This window comes from Fundulus heteroclitus, chromosome 4, assembly GCF_011125445.2.
Source record: "Fundulus heteroclitus isolate FHET01 chromosome 4, MU-UCD_Fhet_4.1, whole genome shotgun sequence".
Lineage (NCBI taxonomy): Eukaryota > Metazoa > Chordata > Actinopteri > Cyprinodontiformes > Fundulidae > Fundulus > Fundulus heteroclitus.
In genome coordinates, this window is record NC_046364.1 from 17070217 (window position 1) to 17087980 (window position 17764).

Sequence of the window (17764 nt, forward strand, 5' to 3'; positions counted from 1 at the left end):
AGTTATTCAGACTCTGTTTCAACGCGATAGCTCGAAATCAAGAAGGGTTCTGAGTGCAATACTTTGCACAAGTTGTCCCTCATAGCATCAGCTGGGCCCAGTTTAAGGATTCAAATGTAACTATATAAAACAGGTACGTAAGAGCTACAAAAAATAACTAAATAAGGGCTTGCGACAAGCAGCATATGTTTCAAATAACAGCATGGCGTAGAAAATTACTGTTTAACATCAACGAACAGAAACATGACTTCTCAACTAAACATAATGACGGATTCTCTTCAAATAGGATTTCTATGCATTATTGTTGGGGAAGAAAACATTTACTGGTAAACATTAAAGCTGAAAAGCCTTAGACTATACCACGAATGGACAACAGAGTGGTATGTTTGCTAACAAAGCATTATTGGCTTTTCTTTGCCTTGGTACCTGGTATGATTACAATTTTAAAAGAATGTACCGTCTCCGAACGGCTTAGATTTTTTTATTGAGGTACAAAGCCGCTTATAATTACTCCTCATGTCTGATCACAGTGCTCCAAATCTAATGGAGGACTGGGAGATGATTCACCGAAGTTGCCTTTAATTGTCTTGCACAGATGAACAAGAAACCACGGGCGATTTTAATCTCTCTACAATCTCAAGCACATGCCCTGCATAGTTGTGGTGCTGTGCATCATTGCAGCGCCAACTGGTCAGACAGTCAGTGCTCAGAAGAACTGGACCTGAGCCAGCCTCCCACACATTACTGTAACAATAAACCAAAGGGCAAAAGTAAAGAGACGGTTTGTTTATCTTCTGTCAACTTCATATTCTTTTAAATTGAGAATGTATGGGTTTATTGACTCGGGTCAGGAAAAATAAACACCTTTCAAACCTACGGTTGGGGCCTCTGGGTTGGTGTTTGAAATGTGACTTTATTTAAGAGACCTGGTTCTGGTTGTGAAAAGAAAACCGGATAATTTTAATTTGTTTACAAAGCCATGCTCCATTCATACTCAGGAATGTATGAAACCGGTTACATAAACTCAAGTCACCTCTTGTGGAAAGCGTATTTATATGTGCATCAAGCTCAATCGTCATCACATCATCAATGTTTGCAATCGCCAAGGACTGCTTGGATGCAATACTTTGTAGGATTTCATATTTCCTTTGTTATGTACTCACACTGTCCAGGGCTTGCCCCACTGTATTAATTATAAGTGTGGTGGGCCATATTTTGTTTATTTTGAAGACTTGTTTGTACATCAGTAACAGTTTAATCAAAGATGGCATTAAAGCAGGGTTGTCAAAAATAATTGATATCTCAATATAAAGAATATACCTTTGCAAATTCTCAGTTATCTGGGTCATCGCAGCAGCAAACAGGCTTAAATTGGAGGCAACTGGACTATCGCTCAGTTTTTTCTGAAAACATTTCAACACCTATCCAGGAGTCTCTGTTGATTCTGGCAGCTCTTACTTGAGCAACCTGTAGTTGGTGCTCTGCAGTTTTTAAGGACATGGAGGCCCATCCTCCTAGGTACATTCGAAGTCAGATACAAACCAATGACCCACTCGTCGCTGTCGTGGGTCGTTGGAAGCTATTGCTTGGTGTGAGTGGAGTACTTGATCACTTGAATCATGACGAAACCGAGCTGTAAACAGTTCAGTCCTCCAACACGATCAGCAGCCTCGTCATGATTCAGGGAATGGACAAAAACTCCTGGATAGGTGTCGAAACATTTTCAAGAAGAACTGAATACTAAAAATGTATTATTCAAACATACAGATGTGAATAATCAATATAAATATAAACTGACCCATTCACATCCGCCCAATTTGTCGCGCCTCTTCCTGGCAGCAGCGCACAGACACTCCCCGTTTCCTGCCTGACCCAAACAATGAGCTGGTGGTGGCAGTTTTTAATTCTGCTCCCATGTGGAGGACAGCCAGAAGAAAACATCCAATCCTCTTTATAGACCATATAAAACACAAACGTGTTGTCCTGAGGAACTTTCCCAGGCAGACAAACAAGAAAAATTAAATGTTTAACGGTGCTACATGCTAAGTTAGTAGTAGCAGCCCAAGCTAGCATTAGCACCCCCTTTGAGCTGCAACACGCAAAGCTCTGCTACGTTAGCACAGCCCCCCCAACACACTCCTCCCTTCCTTAATTCATATTTGAAACAAACCGATTTACATTTGCCCAAATTGTAGCACTTCTTTAATCCACAGCACTGAAATAACAGACCCTTGCTTCCTACAACAACCATGATGATATACTGCTGGAAGTTTAAACTGTGCTTATATGTCGAGTACAGCCAGAAAACCATAAACCATATGCCACCCTTTTTATTGGCAAGACAAACCCAAGCCCATAAATATTTCCCTAAAGGGCTTAAGGGGGGGGGGGGGGGGGGGGGGGGGCGCACAATGAAGAAGTGAACATCCCAGAAGACAAGCTATGAAATAAAGTGTAACTTCTCAGTTTTAATAGCTACACTATTGGAGGCTAATGTGGCTAATAGTAATAAGTTATGGTGGAGCCTGACTGAAACTGACAGCAGTCTAAAATGAAGCAATCTACCCTGCTGCTGTAGTTGATCACAAAAGTAAACATGATGCAGTATTACCGGAAAGCCAGAAATTATACAGGGCTGCCGCCAAACATATTTGCATCGACCAGACAAAATGTGTTCAGTATGCGTCAGATCCATGTTTGTTTTGAAACGGTTTATTTGAGTTTAGGGCTGGGCAAAAAATAGATTTAATCGATTTATCGATTTTGTAGTTTAAAACGATTTTTATTTTGCAAACTCGAGTTTTTTGTCAAAATTGTTTTTTCGGACTTTTCCGCGTTTCTTCCTTGTGGGTTACCGTAGCGCGATATTATAAGCCAGCCCCCGCCCTGCGTAAACACAAACAACATGGCTGCGTGTAGCAGAGAACTAACGTCAAAGAAAGGCACGGGTAATTCCGTAATTTGGAACTGGTTTGGTTTTGATGCAGCAGACCAAACACAGACGAAGCCTTGCTGCAAAATTTGTTTCAAGGCTGTTGCTACTGGAAGCAGCAGTACAACAAATCTTTTCCAGCACCTGAGGAATAAACATCGCGAAGAATGGGAGAAGTGCAGCCGGCTCCGTAGCGAAAATGCCTCCTCTAGCACGCCTGCTAAAAAGCAAACTACACTTCCTGAGAGCTTTACAAACTGTGTGCCTTATAATAAGAAGGGAGCGCGATGGAAAGCGATTACAGAGGCGATCACGTTTTATATTGCCACAGACATGCTGCCAATTTATTCTGTCGAAAAGCGAGGCTTTAATCACATGTTGAAAGTATTAGATGCGAGGTACGATGTCCCCAGTCGCAAGTATTTCGCCGATGTATCGCTGCCTCACCTGTACAATACAACTCGGGAAAAGATCCGCTGTGAGCTGGAGGAGATGCAGTTTTACTCAGCCACAACGGACCTGTGGTCCAGCCGGACGATGCAGCCATATCTGAGTCTGACGGTTCACTACATCAACAATAGTTGGACTCTGCGCAGCATCTGCCTTCAGACAGCGTATTTCCCCGACAACCACACTGGTGAGATAATTGCCCATGGCTTAAAAGACGCTCTCAGCTCCTGGGGACTTTTGGAGGAACGACTCGTCTGCATGACAACTGATAGTGGCACCAATATCATAAAAGCCCTTAAGGACAACAACTGGCCCAGCTTGCAGTGTTTTGGCCACAGACTCCACAATGCTATAGGTAAGAGTTGGTGTAAGAATAAATAGGTGCACATACTTGCACATTGTAAAGTATATTTCAATAATATATATATTTATATAATATAATATATAATATAATATATTTCATAATTTAATAGCCAGAATATGTTATATATTTCAACAGGTTTACACACAGACATAAATTCATATTTACAGTTTATCTTAGTTTATTTACATAAATAAACCTGACTTTTCCTTAATCTGCAATGCATTCATTATACATTATGTATTAAACTGTGTTATAGCTATTAAAATTGTGATAAAAGTACAAAACAATTTTGAAAACTCACATAATCAAATATATAGTTTGGAGTGACAAAGTATTCTAAATATCTTTTCACATTTATTACAGAGAATGGTGTGAAGGATCCAAGGATCGATCGGGCCATAGGGGTCTGCAAAAAAGCTGTATCAGCCTTCTCCTACAGCTGGAAAAAAAGGCGAGACATGACAGAGGTGCAGGCTGAGCTTGGACTTCCCCAGCATCTTTTGATCTCAGAATCCCCAACACGTTGGGGGTCTCGTCAAAAGATGATTGAGCAAGAGAAGGCAATAACTCGTGTCCTGGGTGCGGACAAGAAAACGCGTCATCTTGTTCCCACGTGGCAAGATTTGGAAGTATTAGAAGCCACCAACAAAGCAGTGAAACCTCTCCAGGACTTCACTGATGCACTGTCAGGGGAATCATATGTCAGTGTGTCATGCATCAAACCAGTGCTGCATTTGTTTAAAACAAGTCTCCTCCTGCCAGAGGAGGAAGATTTGGAGCTAACAAAAACAATCAAAGCTAACATCATGCGTTACCTCGAAAGTAAATACTGTGATTTGGAGAAAGAGGAACTTTTGGACATGGCCACACTTTTAGACCCGAGGTTCCGTACAAAATACATTGATGCTAGCAAACTGGAAGTTGTCAAAAAAAGAGCAGTGTCTGAGATCGCTGCTCTCTGCAACTCTACCACAGAGGAAGCTGGTCCCTCAACTGTTCAAGAGAACACCCCGCCAAAAAAGAAAATGACTCTGGGTGCCTTCTTTAAAAACAGTGCTCCATCCACCACGCCACACCCACAATCTGAGAAAACAAAAATTGAGACTGAGCTTGCAACATATTTCCTTATTCCAGACATAGAGCCAGACACAGATCCTCTTGAATGGTGGAAGCTGCATCAGCCAAACTTTCCAAGGCTAAGCTTACTGGCTAAAAAATATCTTTCTATTCCAGCCACTAGTGCCCCCTCAGAGAGGCTATTTAGTGTGGGTGGGGGAATAGTTACCTGCAACCGGGCCTGCCTTAAGCCAGAGGTTGTGGACAGGCTCATCTTTCTTGCAAAAAATGTTTAGAATGAGCATGCACAATGTTTCAGAGATCTAACAAGCATGTGTTTTGTTGTTATAGATAAAAGTTTACATTTGTTCACTCTTTGAGCAGGCTTTATGTCTGCCACAGGCATGTTTCATTTTTTTATATTCACACTATACTGAGAAGAGTTTATTTTTTCAATTGTAATGTTATATGTTACAAAATTTGTAATTATCTGATTTCTTGAACAGAAAATTTAAGCTATTGTGAAGTTACTTGAAGTTGCACTTTTCCTTAAACCTGGGTTAAAGGTTAAAATTGTTGAATGACAGAGCCTTATTTACTTCTTGTTTTGGGATTCTACGCATCTTGACTCTTGAGGAGAATCATAGCAATAAAGTTGCACTTTTGACACTATATCTGATGTCTTCAGTCGTTTTTAAGTGCATTGGAAAAAAAAATCGAAAATCGAATCGAAACTCGAATTTTTCTTTAAAAATCGAAGATTTTTTTTTTTGGCAAAATCGCCCAGCCCTATTTGAGTTTAGATGATCCTTTATTTTTCCCTCGCTACTAAAATGTTTTTATCAAGCAAATGAAAGCACACAGTTGCACTCAAAAGATAAGCAAATATTACAAAATTAAGTTATTGCACGAGCGAATCAAAGGCACATACTTCCATAGCGGGTAGTAACACTTATACTAAGTGTTATCTTGTCTGCTGTTTTCCCAACCAGGGAAGTGTCACCTAAACCATACACTTCATGGCCAAAAACATGTTGCCACCTGGACAAATGGGTACGTGCCTCCTGTTGGATAGTTACTGCAAGTTTGATCATCTTTCAGATTTTAGTCTGTTTAAAAAGGGTGAAGTCATTGGCACGCATTAAGCCAAGAAAACATCTAAGGAGATTACAGAAACTACCAAAACTGAGTGGAGAACTGTCCAACGCATTATTGAAGCTTGGAAGGATAGAGGGGAACCATCGTCTTTGAGGAAGAAATGTGGTCAAAAAAAAATCCACAATGATCGTGATTGGCAATCACTTTAACATTTTGCGAAATCATAGAAGAGAAACAACAGTAGAAGAACTCAGGGGTTTATTTAATAGTGAAAGTACAGGAATGCAAGGGGTTGGGACTGAATAGCTGTGTAGCCGTAACAAAACCACTAATCAGTGAGGCTTACTGAAAAAAGACTACAGTTTGCTAGGGAGCATAAAACTTGGTCTCTGGAGGACTGGATGAAGGTCATGTGGTCTCATGAGTCCAGCTTGAACCTGTCCCAGAGTGATGGGTGCAATAAATTCAGAGAGGAGTTTATTAAATGTGTAAATCAGAGGTAAAAGCACATATACTGCCCACAAAAGAACTTGTTAAAAAGCAAAGTTGAGTAACGTTTCAAACGTCTGCTGACAGGCTCCGTGTTGAAATTCTTCTGAGGCTGTGTAACAGGACTTTGAATGCTTATGATTAAGGTGATCTATGATCAAAGTCTGATATGGAGTGAAATTGAACATTCAGAGGAATCTTCGTGCAGTTTGGCTGCAATTCACCACTTTACCATCTGCGTCGCCAATTTCGCTGGTCTCCAAAATGAATGTACAAACTTGCCACAAGGGTCGCATATTTTCCCCTAAAGTTTTTTTTTTTTAATAGATCCCAACTTTTTCGTGGAAAGTGCCGTGCGCATGTTTCAGGCCCTATCATGTGCGTACGCAAAATTCATAAGTGAGGCCCTGGGTTATCCCATCAACAGATTTATTTTCTTCCCATATGGCAGGAGCGCATTCCAAGATGACAATGGCAGGATTCATCGTCTCAAATTGTTAAACAGTAGTTTAGGGAGCATTGTGGACTCTGTGGATTGGCCACCATAGAGTCCAGACCTTAACCCCACAGAAAATCTTTGGGAGGTGCTGGAGAAGGCTTTGCGCAGCGGACAGACTCTACCAGTATCAATGCAAGATATTGGTGCAAAATGAATGCAACAGTGGATGGAAATATATCTTGTGACATCGCAGCAGCTTATCAAACAATGCCGCAGTGAATGTGTGCCGTAATCAAAGCTAAATGCTGGTGAAGATTCTTAGTCATCCAGGTCATGGTCATTCCAAAAAAAGCTAAAAGTTAAAAAACAAAACAACAGGACTTTTTTTCCAATGTTTGAAGGCGTTTCGCATCCCATCCAGAAACCTTTCTCAATTCAAATGTCTGGAGTAGTGTGGAGTTCCAAGCTTTATATTATTGCCCAAAAAGGCCTTGTTATGGCTTAGATAACATGCAAAATAAACCAAACTGGTCCATGCCTTAGCAATGGGGAGTCATTAGGGTCGTTGTTGGCCTGGCTTACAGGGGAGATGTTGTGATCACCTGCATGGAGGTGAGGATTGAGGAAGGAATCAAACCTTTTGCTCTGTTGTAAGCTTTTAAAAGTTGAAACCAGAGTCGTCCTCCTCGGTTTAAAGTTTGTTTTTTCTCTCTTAACGTAAATGGCTTCTTTCACCCACTTTCGAATCATCTGTCTTTGTTCAAAAACGTCTTCAAACTTCAGAAAGAAATCCAGTTTTGTTTGTTTACTTTTCAAAGCTAAAGGCGGTCCAACGAAATATTACAGTGTGTGACCTTTTTTTCTGATGGCAACTTTTTTTTGGCCACGCGGTGTATGTCTTCTAAAAGGAGGCTGGTTTTCCCCACATAAAAAATATTAAATATGTCAATTTGTAATTAATCATAATTTACTCTTAACTAGAGAAAACTCTGAAAGTAGTGAGTATTCCTAGTATTGAATTTGAGATTTTAGTATCACGATAACCCTACTTCATGAGGATATATTCCCTAAAAGAAAAATCCCCAGAAATCAAAAACTTGGCCTCTACCTCTGCACTTTAAAGCAGAAGTAAGGTTTAATGTCAGTCCATGAACTACTAATGCCAAATCATTCAGAGGGTGACCTGCACCTGATTTTTCCACACTTCCAATGCAACAAAACTGAAAACTCCCACTTTTAGTGCGTAAACCTGTGATCAAACAGCAAGCCCTTTATTACTCTTTTTAAGAGTAAAATCAGATAAAAGGTTAGGGGCATACCATTTGATCCATAAATAGGGATAATCTTGCAATCCATTAATTTCTGGTAGATACAAAACTACTACTTCTATCAAAGACACTGCAGCACTTCTCAACTGAGATAAAGAAAAAGGAAACTAGCCAGTAACAGCCTGTTTGATGCATTTCTCTCACGATGCGGACGAGGAAACACAAAACACCATCTGACCATTCTGTCTCATATCCCTAAGATGCAGCTGCTGCAGAATGACTGAATCAAATAAGTTATTTCTGAACCGGTTCCATCTGCAAATATAATGCTATACATCATCATTTGCCAACAAGGTGTCATCCTGTAGCGGGAAACTAATATGGACTCCGTAGCAGTGAGTTTAACAGAAATAATCCACAAACAGAGCTGTGCAAGTTGTCAAAAAACACACAGCTGTTTGAAATATACAAAGCTGAATCTTTCAGTACAAGAGGCTGAGTGATTCATTAAAGCACTTGACTAAGTTATCATAAATTAGATGCAACTGCTGTGCAGAAAGCATTAGAGTCCTCGCTGCATCAGAGAACAACAATAACCATGTCCTCTCAGGTTGCTAGTGCGGGCGCAAATCACCAGCTTTATCACAATACGATTTATATATATATTGATTTGTTTGGATGACGATACGATGTTTGCCGACATCACAAAGCCTGTGACAACACGATTTCCATTAACTTCTATTCACAAGTCTGCGATCGATATGATGCGATTCCATCTACCCATCTAAAACATTTAGATTGACATTAACTGCAGGGTTCTCGCCAGCGCATGTCCGCGCAATGGACCGTTACAATGAAAGTTGGCAAAGTTACGCTGAAATTTGATTGTTACGCTCATTTTTAATGAGTACGGCACAGATGTTTGACAGCAACATAGAAAAGCCAGTAAAGCTCCTGAACGTGCCTCAGCGCAGCTAAAAACCTCCCGAACAACATAAGCTAACGCTAGCTGTTATTAGCTTGACCATCAACCCCCTTTGAGCTGCACTACGCAAGTCTCTGCTGCATCCAGAGAAGTAGCGGAACTACCAAGTATTAATGGAAGATCTGATCTCTGCTATGGTCACAGGAACCCCAGCATGGCATGAAAACAGGCCGTCTTCATTTACAAAGGTCCAGAGTCAGACTGTGACTGACAGCCCACCAAAGCAAACCATGTTCCAGTTGAAAGTTGGCAAACCAGTGAAACCTGTCAATTGCTGTTTAGTGGTCAGGTTAACTACTCACAGCAACAAAAGGATTGTATTGTTTTAGGCACTTTATGTATTCACAAACTGTAGCAACACACTCACAGCGCTGTACATGATGATATAGAAACTGTACAAAGTGGAACGCTAAGGTAACTATTGTTTTTTTTTTTTTACACAGAAGGCAGCCATTCTGGATTCTTAAGTCTGTGTTGGTGGAAAATATGGCTGCCCAGTACTAAAACATCTTGCAATGGCAATATTATTAAATACTGTGATGACGATGTATGCTTATTTTCTTCTTTTCGCTCTCATCTGTGTTTCCAACACTCTCTGACCTTTAGCATATTGGGCAAGGTCATTTGTGTCCGTTGTGAGCATCTGCTGCTGTGAGAAAACTGTCCAACACAGAATGAATATTACATTAGCGTGTAAAATGCAAGTTCATTATACTTTGAATCTATTGGCCAACAATTACTAGACTACAGTCTTGTGATATGAAGATTGCACACACTGGTAACACGATGACACTATAGTCAATATATTGTGAAGGTTGGTGAGAAACGTTTGGCATCACTACACATCTCAGCACTGATTTAGTCTAACTTCTAAAACAGCATATAATACTGGCTATGAAATAATTATGGGAATTTTAGCATCTTATGCTTGCTCTTATTAAAGAATGGTGGTAAAACAGTGGGAAAAAGTATTGATGATTGATTTAATATTCATTTTTTCGTCAGTGACCATGGTGGAAGCAACCCTTCTCGGCTTTGCGTCTGACAGCTCACGCCTCCACGTCGTCCATTAATTTCTGATAATGGACATTATTTCTGGCATCATCCCGTATGGAGCCGACACAGAGCATCTTTTTCAATGCAGTCCATTCAAACTGGAATTCCATATCTGGAGGGATCAACAGAAACCTCCACGTAATTGGATTGTGTGGTTGAGCTGGTTACCAGAATAGAAATGCACTCGGCCAATTCAGGCGATGGGAATCACAAGTCTGTGGGTTAGACGGATTCTCCATTGGTTAATAATTTTGACACCGGGGGGGGGGGAACGACTCAGTTTATTGCATCACTTTGGCATCAGAACTAGAGCACAATTCAACCGGTGTCTTAAAAATAACCAACATTCCTAATCTCCCCCTATGTAATCAGGTTACGTGTAAAAACCAAAGGCATTTAAAAGAACTAGAGCTAGACCTCATCTTGTTATTAGCAAACTGTGCTGAGCACATTGGAAGCTACGTCTGTGTTTCTCTTTACCCCCCTGCCAAAAAAGAAAAAAAAAATAACAATTTTCCATCTCACGCCATCTCATGTAACATCTTTTGGGGCCTGGAGGCTCAAGTGAGAATCATTCATGCATATTCAGACCTTTCCCCATGAGAGATGTTGCACCGGTGCACAAACAGCAGTGTGACTATTAGCCCGAGTTGTGATTACAAAAAACAGATTTTCACGACGTCAGCTTGCCTTTTCTTTTTATACATTTGTAAAAAATAAAAAAGAAATCATAAAAAAAAGGAAAACATGGTTACAATGTCCTCACTGGCTTGATTGAAAAAGAGGTATAATCCCAAAAGAGCTTTCATGTTTAATGAAACTGTGGTTAACGTTGTTTTTGTGTTAGCGGCACAGCCTCTCATTCAATGACCGGATTTCATTTGATCTGTGGAAGTGCATGTTTCCAGATAATGTTCTCAAGGACAACATGTTAGATAGTGTGCCAAATTTCCCAAGCAGTATTAATAGATGAGTGGAGAACCCAGGTAAAAGAAAATAAGACGTTGCACTCATTTGCAGTTCTTCCTAGCCAATCTAATCACGTCTGTCGGCCTCATTTTGCACCGACCGAAATTCTCTCATCATGCACAAGCATATTGACCCCTCTATTGTTTTCTTTTTTTAAACACAGACACAGTCCACCATGATCATGCCCAAAGGGAGGGGTTGCTAGGAACGAAGATGCAGCCCACACCACTGCAACAATAAAAATCTAGGTGGATTATCAACGCGGTGAGTGTCAAAACTACGAGCGGCGCAGCACATCCAATTTACCGCTCAGCCAATTAGTCCCATTGCCTCAGCGGCGCTGGAAACTTTCTGGAACTTCTAAATAAGTTATAGTGGCAGTGATCCATTTTTCAGAGCAGCGCTAATGAGGTAAATGTGGGAATGGAGTTAGACAACATCTGGGGGTGACATGTCAGATTATTGTCTGTTGGTTTTAGAAGACGCTGCAATTATGTTGTGTGCTTAGGTCTCTTCTTTTAATGATCACAGAGGACTTAAAAACAGGAGTTGAAAATATGAAAATGGCATGACTAATTAGTCTTTTTTTTTTTTAATCAACTCTGCTTCCTTTGATGGTCGTATCTACAGAGAAACGGACTTGCTTCCATGGTTTGAAACGGCAGCCTGGTCTTAATCTAATCTGTAGTCAAACACAGAGATACGGGGCGTGTACTTTTAAAGACAAACGTTGTCCTCACATGATTCAGAAGCATATTAAGCTCATCTACAAGAAATTGTGCTTTTATGTTAAAAGTGAACGTAACAATCTTTGACCAGTATTGTTTAGGAAAAAAACTAATTCCCTGAAAGCTAAAATCTCTAGGTGAGCTTTAAATTGCAAATCTCTTCACCTGAGAGTACAGAGGATTAATCCAGTGGTGGTTTTATTTAACGTGTGTTGCAGCAGATGAAAGCAACATTCACACAGTGGCCAGGGTGCAAAGAAGCACCCAATGTTAACACACTGACAAGGTGCCAGATTGATTTTGCCTGCGTTCAAAGGGGCCTGGAGCAGAACCAGGAGCAGCTCCATTAGCATGCTGAGCCATCCCACTCCACGACCATTTCTGAATCACATAAGCAGTCGCTGAGATTCTCAGAACGCGTCTAATTATGCGAGCCCTCGCCAGGCTGTAATTGAAGCACTCTGTTTCAGTGCAGGTCGACGTGGTAACAGCAGAGGCATCCGTGGCGGTGCACTTGTTTGTATCTGTGGGTCAGTTGAAAAAGGAGGCTCGCTGAGTGCAGGGGGGGGGGGATTTTAAAGTTGATTATATATCATTAGAGCACCCATCTGTGTTGCTGACTTCATATGTATTCATAACAGTCTGCAGAGAGAGTACAGACGTGAAGATGAACGTAAGAAACGGTCGGTAAAGTTCCCAGTGTGTGAGAACAGCTCCCGGTCAAAATATGCTAACGCTAGCTGTTATTAGCTTGACGTACACTACAGTGCCTGGTTGTTTGGCTCCGCCCCTTCCATCGAGCTGCATCACGCGACGCTCCTCACGCACATTTTAGTGGCAGTATTACATAAGAAAAAAAGTAAAAGAACCAATTTGATCTCTAAATTGGCAATGTGTAAGCAAAACCTTGTCATAAACAGTAAAAGGGAACACAACCAAGCAGACTCCATATATGAGCAATAAAGTCCATATAAACAACATTAACTTCAAACTATTTAATCCTCATTAACACTTAAAGCAGCACCGTGTAAGTTTTGACCCAAGTATTAGTTTGATTTGAGATATGTTAAATGATTTTTCAGGTCAATATACAGCACTTGGTTTGTCTCAAAAAAATCCTTGAGGGGCCCGGATCTGTCGCTGGATGGGCCATGTGACCTGATCAGACAGATGATTGGTTCTCTAATGTAGGATTTAATCTACAGGGGAGAACGTGGCCTCGTCTTTACAGTAACTCCATGACTTTTCAATATCAGATTCCAAAACACGGAGGGAGACTGTTGAATTTTGTTGTAAGTGGTCTCCAGGGGTGCTAAACCTTGAGTTTACAGGCGTAGCGCCCCTAGTGGCTAAAAGTTACACGGCGCTGCTTTAAAAATGGATGAATCCAAACGGAAAGACGCCCTAGTATCATATCCTCGAGTATGGATTCAAAATCAAATGCTACAGGGAAGCAACTTGAAGTGGTGTTAACTTCACGTCCTGCAGGCTGACCATTTAAACTCAATCACTATCAAGTTGCTCTGGTAGAGTTATTCAGACACTCAACTCTATCCACCGGTAAATAAAGACCGTGAGCGTAACAGTGCTACGTGCTAAGCTAACAGTACGACACGTGTTTCAGATCAACATAAAGCTGACGTGCATCGACGGAGTTGTAACCTGCCCAGAGAACAGAGCTGTAGCTAGCGCTAGCTGTTATTAGCTTCCCAGACAGTCTGATAACAACGTCTGGGTCCTTTGAGCTGCACCACACAACGCTCCACTGCGTGAATGCAGACTGAAGCAGAGAAACATACAACGTTCTGTCTTTGTCATCTATAAGTTAAGGTTTCAATTCATGTTTAAGTGATACAGGAGAAGGAGCGTTTTCACAAACCTAGCCAACCCTGTTGCGCTACAGACGGTGATGTTTACTCCTTGGCTCATACTGGTTAACATGAATTACCATTTAAATTTGATATACAAGTCGCACCTGAATGTAAGTCGCAGGATCGGCCAATTTATGAAAAAAAAGTGTGACTTATAATCTGAAAAATACAGTACCTCAAACTCAGAGCACCAAGTAAAATAGTCCAATACAAAATGGGATACCCCAAAAAGCTGGCAGGTCAATGATTGGGACTGAATGCCTCTCCAATATAATGCTGCTGCTGCTTGACCCCTTCCTTGGTCCCACAAAGAAAAGGGAAACACCCACCCCCACAGCGAGCACACAAAACAAAGTAGGGTGTTGAGAGACGGGAACATGTGGTCAACCCTCACCCTGATCTGCTGCAGCTTTCAACGAGGGCCACTTGGAATAGGAAAAAAAAAAAATAACCAGCACTAACTGAAAGCCTTCTGATATAATACCTGGCCGTGTGCAACTAAATATTATTCAGCCACACAGACACCAAGCCCCATCTCTCTCCTCCTTATTGGCACCCAACTACTGAAAAGGTAATGGGGGGATGAGCTTTTCCTCCTAAGGCTCATTGGTCCCTTCTTAAAATTGTCTCAAATTAAAAAAGCACCAAGTTTAATGTGAATCGGTGTCTGACTCCCGTTTCCAAACAGGTTTGGCTTAATCAGATGTAGGATTTAGCTGTGGTTTGGGGACTGCGGTGCTTGGTAAACCACAGAGGATCAAACTCTTCCTCGCCGTGGAGTAGGAGCGTGACCGTCATGCATGACTGTCTCCAGTTAGCAGGACTTCAGCTGGGCTCCAACACCATTTACTGCAGGTTCTCTGGACTGTTCGCGCTGTGACCTAAAACAAGACGCTTTTCGCCTTGCCAAGCTGTGGGCAGCGCACAGCCCAGTGGTCTGGTTTGCCCGACGCGTACAGCGACGGAGCAAAACTCCAGAAGAGCCCTGTCAGGAAAAAGGCTTAAGGCTAATGTTTAACCAAGAAGAAGTTCATCTTCACCAGAGCATGCTAAATTCAACACCCAACACAGTCCTGCAATCTCACTTTTAGTTCATCTGCTTAACATTGACGAGAAATATTTCCATGTTACATTTGGCAAATAGAAATTCTAACTCTACCTCTCCAACCATGGTTTAAAAAAAAAAAACATTGACAAAGAGCCTATTGGACCCACAGCTTGGATAGCTAAATTTCAATTACACAATGAAAATTAACAATGTTGTATAGACACACACACACACACACACACAGTAGGGGTGGGTAATCTTTATCAGGGAAATCAATGAATGTGGACAGAATTGCGATTTAGCGTCATCTCAAACTGATATGGTAACCAAAACCCAAAGAGTGACAGCATGGTGGACTATTTTTGTCGTTTTTCCACTGCTGGTTCCACGAGAGCAGCAATTAATACCAATAATATATATATTAGAAAATAGGATTAAATCCAATTTGTACGTGTTTAGTGGTACCATTACACTACTTTATACAACCAGTGTAACAAAGCAGCCTATTAGATGATGGTTTTATTTAGATAATGGTTTTATTTTTTAGAGCAGTCTGTGTGTTGCTCCTGCTCTACTGTCTTTCCCCCTTCCCCCTATGAGGAAATGCAAAGAAAGCCAACATTTTTCCCTGTAAACTGTTTATTACATTGTGGACGGGCAGCTCGCCAAGCAGGAATTCTGCTAACTCTCAAAGCAAGCTACAACACATATCTGTGAGATTAGTATGCACTGAAACTGTGGGGGTCCCCAGACAAAGAGTTAAGCTGGTTTACTTCTTAAAGAACCCGTCCTTAAGTGAGAAATCTGAGATTAAACTGTTAAAGCGCCACAGACAAGTCAACAGCTACTGTAGAGTCAAAAGTCTATGAAAAGACATCAGGCAACTAGTGAGTGACTAATATACAGGACTCCTGTGTGGACCATGGGCAGCTGTGCTGCTGCCGTGTGAATGTCTAACTAGAGAAAGGGCATGGACGACCATTAACCCCAAATATCTGCCTGACTCTCTCCCAGCAGCTGCACAAAGAGGCAGAAAAAAAAAAAGCGGGGCTTCCAGCAGTCTCAGCGCCCTGACACTTGACGTTCCAGCATCAGTGTCACATTTAAAAAGTGACAACACCGGGAGAAAGCAATCATTTAGACCCCATTCATCACCGACCAGAATCATTTCTACACAGCAGTAACTCTCCAAACGGGATCCTTTTTTACCCTTCTACCCCCCCAAACGCTGCAGCCTTCCACGTTATTTTGCAACTGAAATATTGCTCATAAAAAGCGCACAAGCTGGCAAGAACAGCTGACAGTAAGTGCCGACATGTGTACTCACTCAATCACTGCTGGCATTTGAAAGGCAGGAAAATGTGCGTCGGGGAGCAGAGGATATCCAGCTCCATCTCAGGCATGATAAAATAGCTTTTTCAGTCCCACTTGGAGCGCTGATAAAAATCAGACACGAATTCACGCCTCAGGGCTTTTTAAGAACTAGTGTCTTTGAGGTCCAGAAGCACCAGTCTTTCAGTACATTTTAGTACCCTAATAAATATCATAACATTCTCTTCTTACAGAAATAGGAGGAACTATTTTAATAAAGTTATGCAGCTAACCTGAATTCAGGTGAACTTTTTGTGACCTCTTCCAAAACAAAGAGATATTCTGCACAACCAGATAAATTTAAATCCATTTCTCCTGTAAGAAAAACCAAAGCGTACATTCAAACACAAACAGGACGTACGAGTGTCAGGCACAGAGAAGCGGAGCGATTATGGCCCGTTATTACCTGCTGGTAGACATTTAGTCACATTTCCTTACAGGGATGTGAGGAGAACGTAGAAAACTTTAAAACGTGTTGTTAAACAGGTCCAACTCGCCCGCCCAACCCCATGGCTGCAAATCAAATTTTAAACCCGTAGAATCTCAGTCATGGAACATGCTGGATCTGGAAATGCTGACAACCTCTTGAAATTTTTAAAATGTAAGAATATACAGATCCTCCAGTTTACAGACACTAAAGATAACTGTGCTAATCACTAATACAGGATGCTAAAGACACCCTAAAATCATGGGTAAAGACTGCAGAGTAATATAAACTAAGCTAATCAGGGCTCTCGTCAGCGCCTTTTAGCAAAACAGACAGAAAGTTGTCAAAATTACGCTCTAATTAGCCCGTTACGGTGATTTTCTATGGAGCGCCGGTATAACACGGATGTTTGAGAGCAAAGAAAGGTCAGTAAAGCTTTTGAACGTGCATCAGCGCAGCAGACAACATAAGCTAACACTAGCTGTATTTAGCTTGACCAACAGCACTGTTCGCTGCACTACGCAATGCTTCGGCGCGTTGAATGCATCCAGAGAAGCACTGAAACGTCACACCAGATATTACACCGATGTTTTATGTAGTCTGAGTCTACTTATGAAACACAAACATTTTTTTGTTTCATAAAAGGATAATGTCTAGACCTAGGAAAATAAGTATCCAGTATGGATTTAACTATTAACTTGATGATCTGGGTTAGCCCTCTCTTGATGATCTAGAGAGGGTGGAGGGGGTCGTTGAGGGGGCGGGGCTAGCCTCCAGTATACGACAAGGGAAACGGTGTTATAAACTCTCATTTCAGACGCTAATGTAATATTTAGCCAGTTAGACACCGTCTCAGTGTGACGGAAGCACAGCGTGCAGCTATGTTTCACTGCTTCGGTATGTATTCCTGCAGTGGAGCGTTACATGGGGTGCTACAGCTGGAAGGGGGAGCCCAGACTGTCAGAACTTTGTCATTGGGCTACCAGCTACTGTTGGCTTATGTTACGTCGGCTTTGCAGCCTCACTAACGCACATTCAAGACCTTTACTGGCCTTTTTATGTTGCTCTCAAACATCCATGTTGTAACGCTAGCTTAGCACAAAGCAGCTTTCACATTTCATTTTTCTAGTCCATCTGGCTGGGAAACCTCCTCGGAAAAACGCTTTTGTGTTTATGTTGTCTAGAAAGATGGCCGCGTGTTTTCTTCTAGCTG

General features: G+C 41.5%; 2 protein-coding genes across 2 annotated transcripts in view; one reads left to right on the forward strand and one right to left on the reverse strand.

Moving 5' to 3' along the window:
- The window catches only part of LOC105916377 (zinc finger protein 609), a 104009-nt gene that overhangs the window by 73935 nt on the left and 12310 nt on the right, over positions 1-17764 (reverse strand). The window lies entirely within an intron of this gene.
- Positions 2753-5476, forward strand: LOC118562923 (zinc finger BED domain-containing protein 1-like). The gene is made up of 2 exons (XM_036136180.1): positions 2753-3737; positions 4110-5476. Exons 1-2 carry the CDS (start codon positions 2906-2908, stop codon positions 5096-5098), a joined length of 1821 nt encoding a protein of 606 aa, XP_035992073.1. The 5' UTR covers positions 2753-2905; the 3' UTR covers positions 5099-5476.